Consider the following 12,539-nt stretch of genomic DNA (forward strand, 5'->3'; position numbering starts at 1 on the left):
CTTTGAAAATTAGGCACCATTGGATGCCAGATCCCAGTTTCAAAAATCAGAGACGTGTGCAGACACAGGGTTGGATCGAGAGATCCGGTGAGTAGAGTTGTGCTCACAGCATGCTGCTGCTGAAGGAAGGGGGAGGAGATTTATTGGAGTTCCCCCTTCCTTTGCAGCCCCCCAAAATCTGCTCCGGAGTGTCAGAAGGCCATTCAGAACAGAATGGGAAGCAGTGCAGGAAACAGCAGGGGCAATTGCTGGATTGTACCTCCTTCTGAGGGTGGAAGGAGCTCTTCCATTTGTGGAAGACCGACTCTGGATTCAAGCCATTGTCATTGTTCTACACAGCTGCACGTTTATGACGTGTGCTGCCTCCCTTATATCCCATAAGGCTGTGATGTAGATTAAAGGGGAAGCCCCCTTAAAACAAAGGACCCCTGGCAACTCCAGGACTGTTTCTCTTTCTGGTTCCCTTCAGTTATCAGCATGAAGTCTGCTTATTCTCATTCATAATGCCTCATTTGTTAACAATGGCCTTTTATTTCCTTCCAAAGCGGCAGAGAATGGAAGCCTGGTTTAAGCTGACCAGGGTTGACCCAAGACATTAAGAAAGCCCAAGCAGCTGTGCCACATGACCGAAAAATCTCATATCTCAGCTGTGCAGGCTGAGAGCAGCACTCCAGTATCTTCTGTGACATTGAAAGGGTTCTGAAAACATACCAGTTGGTTCCCTTGCAGCATCACCAACTCCCCCAATTGACTGCTTGGGTAAATTCAGGAGTCAGGGTTGCTCTAATGATGAATATAACTCTGAACTCCCAATAATTACCTTTTTGGAGAATATATACATATATATTCACTCTACAACAGGGGTCAGCAACCTAAGGCCCATGGGATGGAAGCTGCCCACAGAGATAGTTTGACAGGCCCACGAGCTGCCCCTGAACCCAGCCTCCCACTCGCACACTGCACTAAACTGGCGCAATGCGGCACGGGGACTTGCTTCCGTGGTGCCAAAAATTGCATCTATGCATGAGCAGACACCAAAAATCGAGGGGGAAAGCGCAATCCGGCCCACGGAGGGATCTCTGTGGAACCGATCTGGCCCAGGCAAGATAAACCTGGCTGACCCGTGCTGTGCAAGACCCAGGAAGTGACAACCTGTTTACCCAGTTAAGAAGAGTGGGATTATGTGTGCAGAAACAGCAGTTCTGGGGAGAGGCAGAGAGTTTAAAAGAAGGCAAGAAACACCTTGAGGTCTAGGATATCCCTCTGTCGGGGGATGAGTTGTGAGGTAGTATATTGGATGCACAACAGGAGTGCAATACTGCTTGTTTCTCCATTTATGTTCTCCTTGTGTATTTTGGGAGCATTGCTGCAGTTACAGAAAGCATTAGGAAACTGAGGCCCAGGGACCCACACCCCTCTCCAGCCTTGCTCCATGCCCTCCTTGGTGAAAATGTGTCCTGGCACTGTGATCATGCCTGTTGCTTGCCTATGCATTTGTAGAAACCTCAGTGTTCTGTTGATATAGCTAAGAGTCTGATGCACTTTTGCCCCTGCTCACCCCGCTCCCAAATTGCGCCCCTGAAAGGTTGCCCACAGAAAATGTGGCCCTGGGGCTGAAGGTTCCCACTCCTGTCCTACGGAAACTTCTCACTGCTGAGGAAATGGGCAGCATAGAACAGTATGCATAAAATAAAAAGAACCTGCTTCCAGAACTTAAAAGTGCTTAAGTGTCACAGGTCCAGCTTCTCCCATGACCACTGCAGACACCTCACCCCACCTCTCTCTCTCTCAAAAAAGTGCCATTCAACCTTGTCCTGCATGATATAAATTATGTTCCTTTGTGGGATACGGTCAATCCAGCAGCTGTTGTAAATACCAAGGAATCTATTATATGTTATTCCAGCCAGTGTCGAATTCAAAAAACTTCCTAAGACATTTACAGGTGTGCAAGTGTGTGTTTTGAGGATAAGGAGAAAGAATTCAGAAGAAAGGAATAATGTTGGATGAAATACTCACAGAGTAATTTTTCAAAATATCTGAGATCTTATTTCCATCACAGTGTTGCTAATTGGGACATCTGGTGCAATGAAATAGATTTTTTCAAGCAGCTGAGCACTTTACACAAGAGAGCAAACTTTTATTAATGGCGTGGATGTAAAAAAAAAAAATCATTTTGGCCCAATCTTTAAAAAAGACCAAGGTGTGGCCACTTCCAAACCTTCAGCCAAGCTTTTATCGGACTAGACGGAGTCAGCATTAACTCTGAAGTTGCCATTCCAGCAACATAAAATGGAACTCTGAAGACTGGAGCAGAAAATCAAGGGGACTCCAGCAACCAAAACACAAACCAATGAGTATGATATGCAAAACAAAGTATGCAGCGCACAGAAGCCAGAAGCTGAGTCACTTGAAAAGTTGTTTTGCCTGCCAGGGGCCTGGAGGCAAACTGTGCTGCCACAGGACAGATTACACATTAGGTAAAACAAGGAAATCACTCAAGTTCCCCAAGGCAACAGAGGTCAGGAACATGTTGGAGAAGGAAGTTGGCGGGCAGCGGGCAGAGTGAGGGGAAGCAGAAGTAGTCACAGAACAACAAGCACAAGCCTAGACACCTCTCTTCTTACTATCAAAAAGAAGTTAGTGAACTAGGAAGAAAACTGTCCAGCTGTGCTAATGGTTCTCCAATATTTAATTTTCAACCCAAACTCAGAAGGGAAGATGAGAGAGATCCTTCAGGTACCATGCGCCTGTCACATAAAATGCAAGCTTATGAAAAGGGTGTGTGTGTGGAAATGCATCAAACACACAATAGTCTTCCCATTAGACTTGAAACAAAAAAAACCACCCAACTATTTTAAGAAGGACGCCACTGAGCATTTCAGAACAGTGCAGTATATTTCAGGGAAAAGTGACTTGGTAAGCAGGGGGAGGGGTAAAAGTTATGTCCTGGCCACATAAGCAATAAGAAGGGCCAACACAGAGTCTGTACGGGGAAAGACACTGCCCAAGGATTTTGCTGTGTGTGTGTGTGTGTGTGTGTGTGTGTGTGTGTGTGTGTGTGCAGTGGCAGACCTCTCAAATGTCAGAGGCACCCTGTCCAATGCCAAAATTTGGCATCCCCACCTCTTGCCTTTCATTCTACATCATAGCTGCAGCCCTCCTCCTCCCGAGGACCGAACTGGTCGTGCTCCCCTAAATCCACCTCTGATGTGTGACCCAATCTATTTGCTGTAAGATTGTATAAGTGGACTATTCCTCAGTATGCTTACAATTAAAAATAACCATTCTCTTCCATCTCTGTCTTTCAGGACTGAGGCTGCAGGAAGTGGTAGCAAGAGCCAGTTGACTTCCAAGCCAGAGAAGATAACCTCAGACCACCATTTTCCCAGGCCCACAAGACGTGGCCCTTCTTGTCTTGCTTAACTCTGATGGTTTGTTTAGTTTCTTGCTCTGAATGCAACAAAAAGGAAGGAAGGGTGCTCTATACCCAACATAGGCTCTCAACTCTGTTGGTTTTGGAATTGGCAATCTCTGTTCAAGGGTTTTGAAAAAAGGGTTCCAGGTCAAGCAATACAAGCATACAAGCATCACAAACTGTTGTTGTAACAATTTATTGCCTGCCCTTCACCTGAAGGTCCCAGAGCCAGTTATAACAATTAAAACACAGCCTTAATATTAAATGACATAAAGGCAAGTATACTCACGCCTATCCTAAAAAAAAATAAAAAAGCAATCAGAGCAAAAAAAGAGGGAAATGTGGCTTCATTTCATTGGCCCAAGGTATGCTTTCAGATGACAAAGCAAAAAGCTTTAAGAAAATGGTTGTGAATTTTTATGTGTATAGGCCACCAGATGGCTTCCCCATTGATCCTATGCATTAAGAATCAACAGCAGGATTGGCACATAGTTTGCCCAACTGAAACATATTCTAGGAGGGAATTAAAGTGCAGCTCAACATCCTCTGGCAACTTCCTCTGCCTTCCTCAAGCCATCTCTCCTCTCAGCCTACAGCACAATTGCACAAGTATGGTCCTGTGCATGTATGGTCATAGGATACGTGCTCCAGACTACAATTCATTTTCCAACTGCCTTTAAAAAAAAGTTCTTTCCTTCTTCAGCTCATCCTCTCCCTCATCTGTGCTTCTAGAATGGATGTCAGATGCTGGCCCTTGGTAGTTCCAATGTCTTCACTAAAAGAAGATCCACACTTTATACTCCACTACTGTACAGGCATGAACAATCTGTCTCAGTGATGAAGGCCAAGTATGAAGGATAAATGTGCATTCAGAATGCTCACACCAGGAAGAAGCACCTGCACTTCCTTGCTATGTACCTTTCCAAAGCATTTGGGGATGTCCTCTTTACACATATTCACAGCAGCTAATACTGGTCAACTACTACTATGGCGTTTCCGTGCACTGCTCTGGTTCGCCAGAAGCGGCTTAGTCATGCTGGCCACATGACCCGGAAGCTGTACGCTGGCTCCCTCAGCCAGTAAAGTGAGATGAGCACCACAACCCCAGAGTTGTCTGCGACTGGACCTAACGGTCAGGGGTCCCTTTACCTTTACCTTACTGCTGCATAAAGAGTGAAAAATGGCAGTTTGCCAAAGTAGCTATCTGAAGGCAGCAAGGCCCCTGGTTGGAGACCAGATAGTCCTAGGAGTGCAAACTTCCTTCAGTTCTACTAACTTGCAGTGATGCTTCCTGCAACAATCCAGTTCTGAGAATCGATTTCTAACTTGCTCTTAAAATTTAGTATAAGCAAGTCAATGGAAGCAGGTTGGCAGAAAAATTATCGGTAGTGGCGCCCTCCCTGTGGAACGCCCTCCCACCAGATGTCAAAGAGAACAACAACTACCAGACTTTTAGAAGACATCTGAAGGCAGCCCTGTTTAGGGAAGCTTTTAATGTTTGATATATTACAGTATTTTAATATTTCTTGGAAGCCGCCCAGAGTGGCTGGGGAGGCCCAGCCAGATGGCCGGGGTATAAATAATAAAATTATTATTATTATTATTATTATTATTATTATTATTATTATTATTATTAGCACACGGCTTTATTTTGCAACACACACACACAAAATCCTTCTTCTCCTAAGAAGCCAATGGACAAGGATCATTTCACTTAAGCCATCTTTTAGCTGATGTCCCAAGGAGAATGAGGAAGAGGGAGTGGCCTGTGTTTACACTACACAGAACTGGAGGTAGAAGTGGAACTTTCAGATCTGCCGGAGGAAGCGACTCAGAAAATCTTGAGACAGAGCTACACTCCTTCTCTGTTGGAGACACACAAAGGCCAGCAGTCAGGTGCAGCACCAAAGTCTCAGCTAATTCAGCCTCTTGTCAGCAGTTGTGATGACTCAGAGGCTAAATATAGAGAGCGATTTAAACAGTGCTGGCCGCAGAGCAAATACTACCCAGCTTCTCCATCTCTCACGCACAGCCATACACATGCATACGCCCTGGACGTTTTTTCTTCTTCCTATGTCTAACTTCAAAAAACAAACACCCCCCCCCAAAAAAGCCCCACAAACAGCCTAAAGAGGTACATTTCTTGGCTCTGGTGTCTTTTCGTTGTCATCGCCTGGGGCTCCATTGCCTCATACTAATCAGGGTTAATAAAAGCAACATTGGAAAAAAAGGGGGAGATTGTGTGCAATGCAGAGTTTCGTTCTGCATGAAACTGCAGCAAAGGGTAAAGGAAATGATCCCCTTTTGGGGGGAGCCCTTGGTAATCAAAGCTCTGCCCGATGATCCCATTGAGAACCACTGACAAGAGCACCTTTGAAAGGCTGTGACAGGTTTGCCTCCCTTGGTGTGTCTTCTGCAGAAGCAGGGAGGAATTTAACAGTTTGTGTTTCTCCCCTTCTTGCCTCACTGCCATAAACTTTTATTGGTCAATATATACAGCTCTCAATTACAACTCATTTTCAACATAAATGTCCCCGAAGCCCCAAAGCATTATCTCAGCAAGATCTGGAGGCCAGAGCAGGGGGACTGGAGTCAGGTCTCCTGGATTTTATTGACAGTTATGCAGCCCTCAGTGCCGCGAGAATAAATTGCCTCCCATTTCTTATAGACTCCCTGTCTATTACAGGAGACTCTAGCCAAAATACAGTCAAGTGGAAACTGATTGCTTTTGTTGCTGTTCTAAAAGGCTGCACACTGTTGAGTTAACATTTGCAAGAGGTCTTACCCATTGCTATAATCCCATGCATCCTTATTTGGGACTGATAGAGCAATCTAATATCAAGGTGTGTGAATTTAGAATAGGGAGATCTTGGGCTGTCTTTGCTGAACCAGAGCTACGCAAGCATATTTCCCTCATCGCAGCTCGGCCAGCAACATGCCGGCATGCGTCCCTTAACATGGCTGTTCTGGCTTAGTCTGTGTATCTTGAACCAACTTAAGTCCAAAATAGGGAGGGTTGCAGAAGTGGGGCAGGACAAAGATAGACCTGCACCTATTCGAAATCTCTTCCAGCCTAGTCACGTGACCTGGCAACCCGGTGGAACATATGCAAGCAAAGAGGGTTGTTGTGTAAGTCAAACTCTATTATAAAGGCCATATCAGCCTTGCTCCTGAATGGAGCTTGGAATAATGGTAACTTAAAGGTAAAGGGACCCCTGAGCATTAGGTCCAGTCGTGACCGACTCTGGGGTTGCGGCGCTCATCTCGCTTTATTGGCCGAGGGAGCCGGCGTTCAGCTTCCGGGTCATGTGGCCAGCATGACTAAGCCACTTCTGGCGAACCAGAGCAGCGCACAGAAACGCCGTTTACCTTCCCGCTGGAGCGGTACCTATTTATCTACTTGCACTTTGACGTGCTTTCGAACTGCTAGGTTGGCAGGAGCAGGGACTGAGCAACGGGAGCTCACCCTGTCGCGGGGATTCGAACCGCCGACCTTCTGATCTTCAAGTCCTAGGCTCTGTGGTTTAACCCACAGCGCCACGCCTGTCCCAATGGTAATTTAACACCAGATTAATTTAATCCGTCATAAATTGCACCAGCTTCCTATACTTAGGATTGCACCATGAGCCTCAGTGAACTCAGCAGGTCTTACTTGTGAGCAAACACTATAGGTCCATGTTCTGCACACAAAGGATCCAACACCTGTTCCTTAGACGGGATGGCATCCCACAATCAAGTCTGAGGCCCTGCAAATAAAGAACCTCAAAATGGTTCATTTTTTTTAATGTTTAAAAAAGATGGATTAATGTACTTTGGTATCCTGCAAATCAGAATCTGACTTTAACATTACTTTGCCTACCTACCCTGTATCAATACTGCTTGACTGCATTTTTATGCAGTATACGTAAAAATAAATCCACAGGAAATGGGACAATGAGAACATATCATAAAGCCAAACACCACCTTAAAATGGAGCAAGGAAGTATTAGTTACAGTATGTGCAAGGAGGGGGCCTGTCTAATCTCAGTTAGCATGGAGTTCCACAGGCTTGGGCCCACTACACTGAAAGCACATAAACTGAATATTAAAGAGAGTGTAATTTGTCTAATAAATTAATAGAGCAGTTGAAGAGAGCTGGGTGCATCTTTTTGAATACGAGTCAGCTCAAACCCCAATGAAACTCCCATAGAGAATATGCACATGGAATTATGTACATTTTAAATGCTGGAAGCCTGGTTTTGGATAGTCTTCTACCTCAAACAGCAGCTCCATAGCTTATCTTCTTTGATAAATTTACAGAGAATCTTGGTCTCCAATATTGACAAGGAAAAGGTCTCTGCTTTAGGTGTTCATCTTGTACTGTTTTTAGGCCTATCTTCAGTTGTTTTTAAAAACTGTTTTAGCTGTTTTGTGGTATATTTGCAAATCTCCTTGAGACCTATCTATGGTGGCTGCCATAACATCAGGCCAGATCTATGAGCATGTAGGGAAATGGGGGAGCCTCGCATCCTGTGGATAGAAGGCTGCCCTGTCTCACTCCTAGATTGCTCTACTTCCAGGTGCTGCCGCTGGTGGGACGCCACCAGAAGTACATCTACTCTAGTTCAGCTTTTAGTTGGCACCCTGGAGACTCCCCCAGCGGTTTACGTGCTGTCCTGTCAGCGAAGCAGAACAGAAGCTGCTTGCCACAGCCTTTGGCCAACTTTTGGGTTGCTCCAAAAGTGCCATTTGGAGCCGTTGAACCAGACAGAGGCAACTGCACGGGCAAGACAAAGTCTCCTTGGCCTCCGACGTCCTTCCCAACCGAAAGAAAAGCGACTGGACAGCGCTCTGTTATCTTTGCCAAAAACGAGAGGAGAAAGTTGGCAAAGAGCGAGGCGGGAAGGAAAAGACGGTATTAGCATAAGTGTAGCGATAAATAAAACCTTCAATGGTCTCAAACATCGCTCCGTACAAACACAAAAAGTCTCCCTGCCAACAGAGTGCCAGTTATCAGTCCAAAGACTGAGCGGTGAAGACCCAGCGCTTAAGTTCTTCCCCACCTGTGTCCAGGGCTTCTCTCTCTCTTTAAAAACAAAACAAATGTTCAGCTAGGACTCTCCCTCTCCTTTACAACACTCTATTATTTCAGCTGAAAGGGAAAGAGCCCCTCCTCTCTTGGCTGCATGAGGTCGTAGTAAAGAGGGATGCTTTTGTTTACTAACTCTTCCACATGCTTGGCTGACACGCGATTCTCCGGCCTCCACAGAAAGTCTCTCTCTCACCCTCCTTTTGCTCTGCAGTCAGTTCCTCAGGGACCCGGGTGCCACGGCAACACACACACTCCTTGCCCGAAGATGAAGAAAAGGGAGGGGACCGGCCAATTTTCTTTTTTTGGGTTACAGGTTTTATTCCCCCCCCCCCTCCTCCTGGGGCATTCTTGGACACATTTCCCAGACAAAGACATCGGATAGCTACACTCCCCAGATGGAAAGGGTCGAGTTACAACCAGTTCTGTGGCTTCCCTTCAGGACTTTTTTGACAGAAGAAGGAGGGGGGAAAGGCACCCAGTTAACCTTTACTACTCTGGGCAAAGTTAGCTACGCCACAGATGAGTTCCAGGACGGATATTGAAGAAATACTATCTAAGGGCAGGAGTGAGGGGTGGGGGAGAGAATGATGTCCATAGTGGTGGTAGGGGAGATTTTTTTATTTTAAAAAATCCCTCCCCATGTGAACGTTCCACATGCACACAAAGCAACAAAATAGGATGCCACCAGACAGTATGAACAGTTGGTTTTAAATGTTCCAGTTAACCTTTTTTCACATCTGCTTTCTTAGATCAAATAACTTTGGAGACTGCACTCTTTTGCCTTGAACACACCCACCCACCCACCCACACACCTGCCAAAGAAAAACCCTAGCTCAAGTGCAACCATACCCCAACCAACAATGTAAAAAGAAGTCCTGAGAATGAAGGGAATAAATAAGATGGTAGCACAAGACTCTGAGATAAACAATGGGCAGCTGGAATGTGAATGTCTGGCCCCATGTGGGACATGAGCCAAAAAAAAAAGTGCATGCACATCCTTCTCCCTGGGTTGATCCCGAATCTGCATAGACAGCTGTCCCAGAATGCCTAAAGGAAACATCTATGGATGCAGAATGTCAGACTCTCGCCTTCCACAGCCACTGCCCAGATCCATTCCGCACATGACCCAAACCCACAAGAACTTCCTGAATCTTGCTCCCACTTCCATCCAGTTGGAAACAGCCACAGCGAGACAATGCGCCTGAATTTATGTCCCTTAAAACGGCTCAGATGAACATCTTATCTTACAAAGAGACATCCATATTATTAAAAAGTGCAGGTTTCCTTTTTAGAAAGCTTGGTATGTTCGGTTACAGAACTCTCTGGCCCCGGACCAAGGCTTTGGCCCTGTGACACAACTTGCACTCATCCTTGGAAGAGAAGCAGAACCCACAGCAATGATAAGCTCTGGCATGCAAGTCTTCACAGCTGAAGTGGAAATCTGCCCAGGCCCAGATAGCATCATTCTGGGTATGTTAAAACAAACTGGTTTTAACGGTCTTGGCTCTCCCCCAAAGAATTCTGGGAATTTTTATTTTTGTTTCAGCACTGAGATTTCTGTTTAAGAATGTTCCACATGGGCTGAGGAGAGACCAGCCACAGCAACAGTGAGGGTAGTTTACACAGAAGTAATTGGGGGTCTGGGGGGGATGTAGAGCAGAGGGGCCACCCTATGCCCAGAGGTGACCTTAGCTCTTCTCAGACTGCAAAGAAGAGAGGTCTGAAGTTCCAAGACCTTAACTTTCTTCCTTTGGTTTGACATATTAAAAAAATCAGAAAAGCCCAAGGTGAAACTTCTGACACCTTGTGGTTATACAGGTGCCTTTCCTTGCAAAGAAATTAAAACACAAAGCAGTACTCCTAAATAGTGGGTTGGAGCCAGGATCCTTTAATGTGGCTATCAATACTGTACACTGCAGTCCAGCCCAAGGGCACATTTACACCAAGCATTTAAAGCACTACAATACCACTTTAAACAGTCATGGCTTCCTCCCAAAGAATTCTGGGGGCTGTAGTTTGTTAAGGGTGCTGAGAGTTGTTAGGGGTCCTCATTCGCATCATGCTTGCAGTTTCTGCAGTGAGCAGGGGATTGGACTAAATCACTTCCAGCTCTATGATTCTACAAGGGGAATTTGAGGGAGCAGGAGACTTTGGGATAGTTGAAGTGAAAAAGCTAGAAGAGCAGGAGGAGGGGAGAATGCATGTGAGAAACCAAAAGTATGTACGGTACGGAGGCATATATCTGGGGTGGGGGCTAAACTCGCTCTCTGGCATGAGTCAACCCACAGTTTATTGAGAAGAGCAGATAGGCCCTTTCCTCAACCATTTTGCTGACTTCTCACTCGGTCCTACAGGATTTGGTGAGGGCCATTAAGAATGAAGCCTGCTCCTAACTTCATAACTCCTCATGAGGCCTATTCGTTGGTCGTGCTGCAAGAGAAATTGGCTTTATGTAAAGAAATAATATTGTTCTGCAGTCTGATGCTTTGTGCGAAGGAGGGCGGAAAAACCCCCGAAAAATAAAACAGAATGATTATTTTTAAAAAGACCATTGAACAAAGAGAAAATGTGGTTCAAAAAACAATTTCCCAAATGTATATTATTAAAACAGTAATGTGTGTGTGTGTGTGTAGGCTATCTAACAGAAAAAGAAGAGAGAACACATTTTGCCAAACCAAATAAAGCATCCTCGACAGTGAATAAAAGTCCCCCCCCTCACTCCACCACCAACACTCCACTTTCCTTGCCCAAAAGACAACCTACCCTCTGTAGGTGCAGCCTGTGAAACTGGTCCGCAATGCACTGTAACTTCCGTGCAATCTGAACTTCAGTTCGCAGTTCCTGTGGGCTTTCCCGAGGTTCCTCCCGGAGGTGTGGACTCAATGAGAAACCAATGGGGTTGACATGTAAACGGAACCCGGCGTTCCCTGCCAAACATCAGAGAAGAGTCAGGGGCTTATAGCCTCTCACGTATGTGAACAATCCTTCTGCCATGAACAGCACACCGGAAGAGAATACAGCAAAATCAAGATCATAATCAAGGAAATAAAATGTCTCATTTGAATTCAGCAAAGCACTTATAGCTAAACTTCAACCACCTTTTAGACAGCTAAGGGATCCATGACAATACCTGCTCAGGACCCTCCACAGTGGGCAACTGAGTCTATAAGAGTCCATTTTAATTTCCCACAATGCTCTAGGATGACACTACACTGGGACCTCTGGGTTTTTGTAGGAAACTACAATGACACTCACAGCCACCCTAGAGTACTGCTGCCTCTGCTGGGTAAACCTAAGTCTGCTCACAGGTAAAAGAGGAAGCCCTCCATGGGGCAGTTTCCCCAGTGGCTCCTCTGAGGGAAGTGCAGAGGTTGGCAGTGCAAAAATGGGCCACTCTGTTTGTGGAATGCTCCCCCCAGAGAAACACACGAGGCACTATCACTGTCAGCTTTTCAACACCAGAAGACTTCCCTGGTTGTCCAAGCTTTTGGTTATTAATTGGTGTCATACTTCAGCACGATTTCTGGCCTGTTTGTCGTGTTCATCTTATCATAGGTGGGGTGGAATTTATCCTTCTTATAGTATTGTTGGATGAGCATTTGGTTTTACTGTATTTTTCCGATGAATTTGTTCACAAACCTTTGTGTGTTTTACGGACTCGGATGTGCCACATTATAGGTCACTTTTAGTCTCTAAGCCAATGATAGGAAATCAGTGAATCAGTGGACCTCCAGATTTTGCTTGATTTTCCAGCTCTCATCACACCCAGCCACTGGTCTCGCTGGCAGAGGTTGATGGGTGTTGGAAGCCCAGCAAACATCTGGAGGACCACGGATTCCTTGCTTTATGCAACAGCAGTTCATAGAATTTCATGAGAAGTATCACGGGGCCAGCTGGGCACCTTTTTGGAGCAGATAAAAAGATTCAACCGTCCCCTTAAACTGGAGATGGGGAATTTATGGCCCTCCAAGTGTCCTTGGACTTCAATTCCCATCAGCCCCAGCCCCACTGGTCAAGGATTATCGGTGTTGTAATCCAACAACATCAGGAGGG

At 45.7% G+C, this 12,539-nt stretch overlaps 1 protein-coding gene across 6 annotated transcripts in view; it reads right to left on the reverse strand.

Moving 5' to 3' along the window:
* BMF (Bcl2 modifying factor) overlaps positions 1-12,539 on the reverse strand; it is a 79,609-nt gene that overhangs the window by 46,634 nt on the left and 20,436 nt on the right. For 5 of the 6 annotated variants that reach the window (XM_028722336.2, XM_028722314.2, XM_028722289.2 and 2 more), the window contains one exon: positions 11,250-11,413. In XM_028722336.2, coding sequence (XP_028578169.2) covers positions 11,250-11,413 — 164 coding nt within the window. Of the gene's footprint in view, positions 1-10,354; positions 10,917-11,249; positions 11,414-12,539 lie in introns of those variants that run through there. The other variant, XM_028722351.2, reaches the window with a different exon arrangement.

Source organism: Podarcis muralis, chromosome 1 (genome assembly GCF_964188315.1).
Source record: "Podarcis muralis chromosome 1, rPodMur119.hap1.1, whole genome shotgun sequence".
In the NCBI taxonomy this organism is placed as follows: domain Eukaryota; kingdom Metazoa; phylum Chordata; class Lepidosauria; order Squamata; family Lacertidae; genus Podarcis; species Podarcis muralis.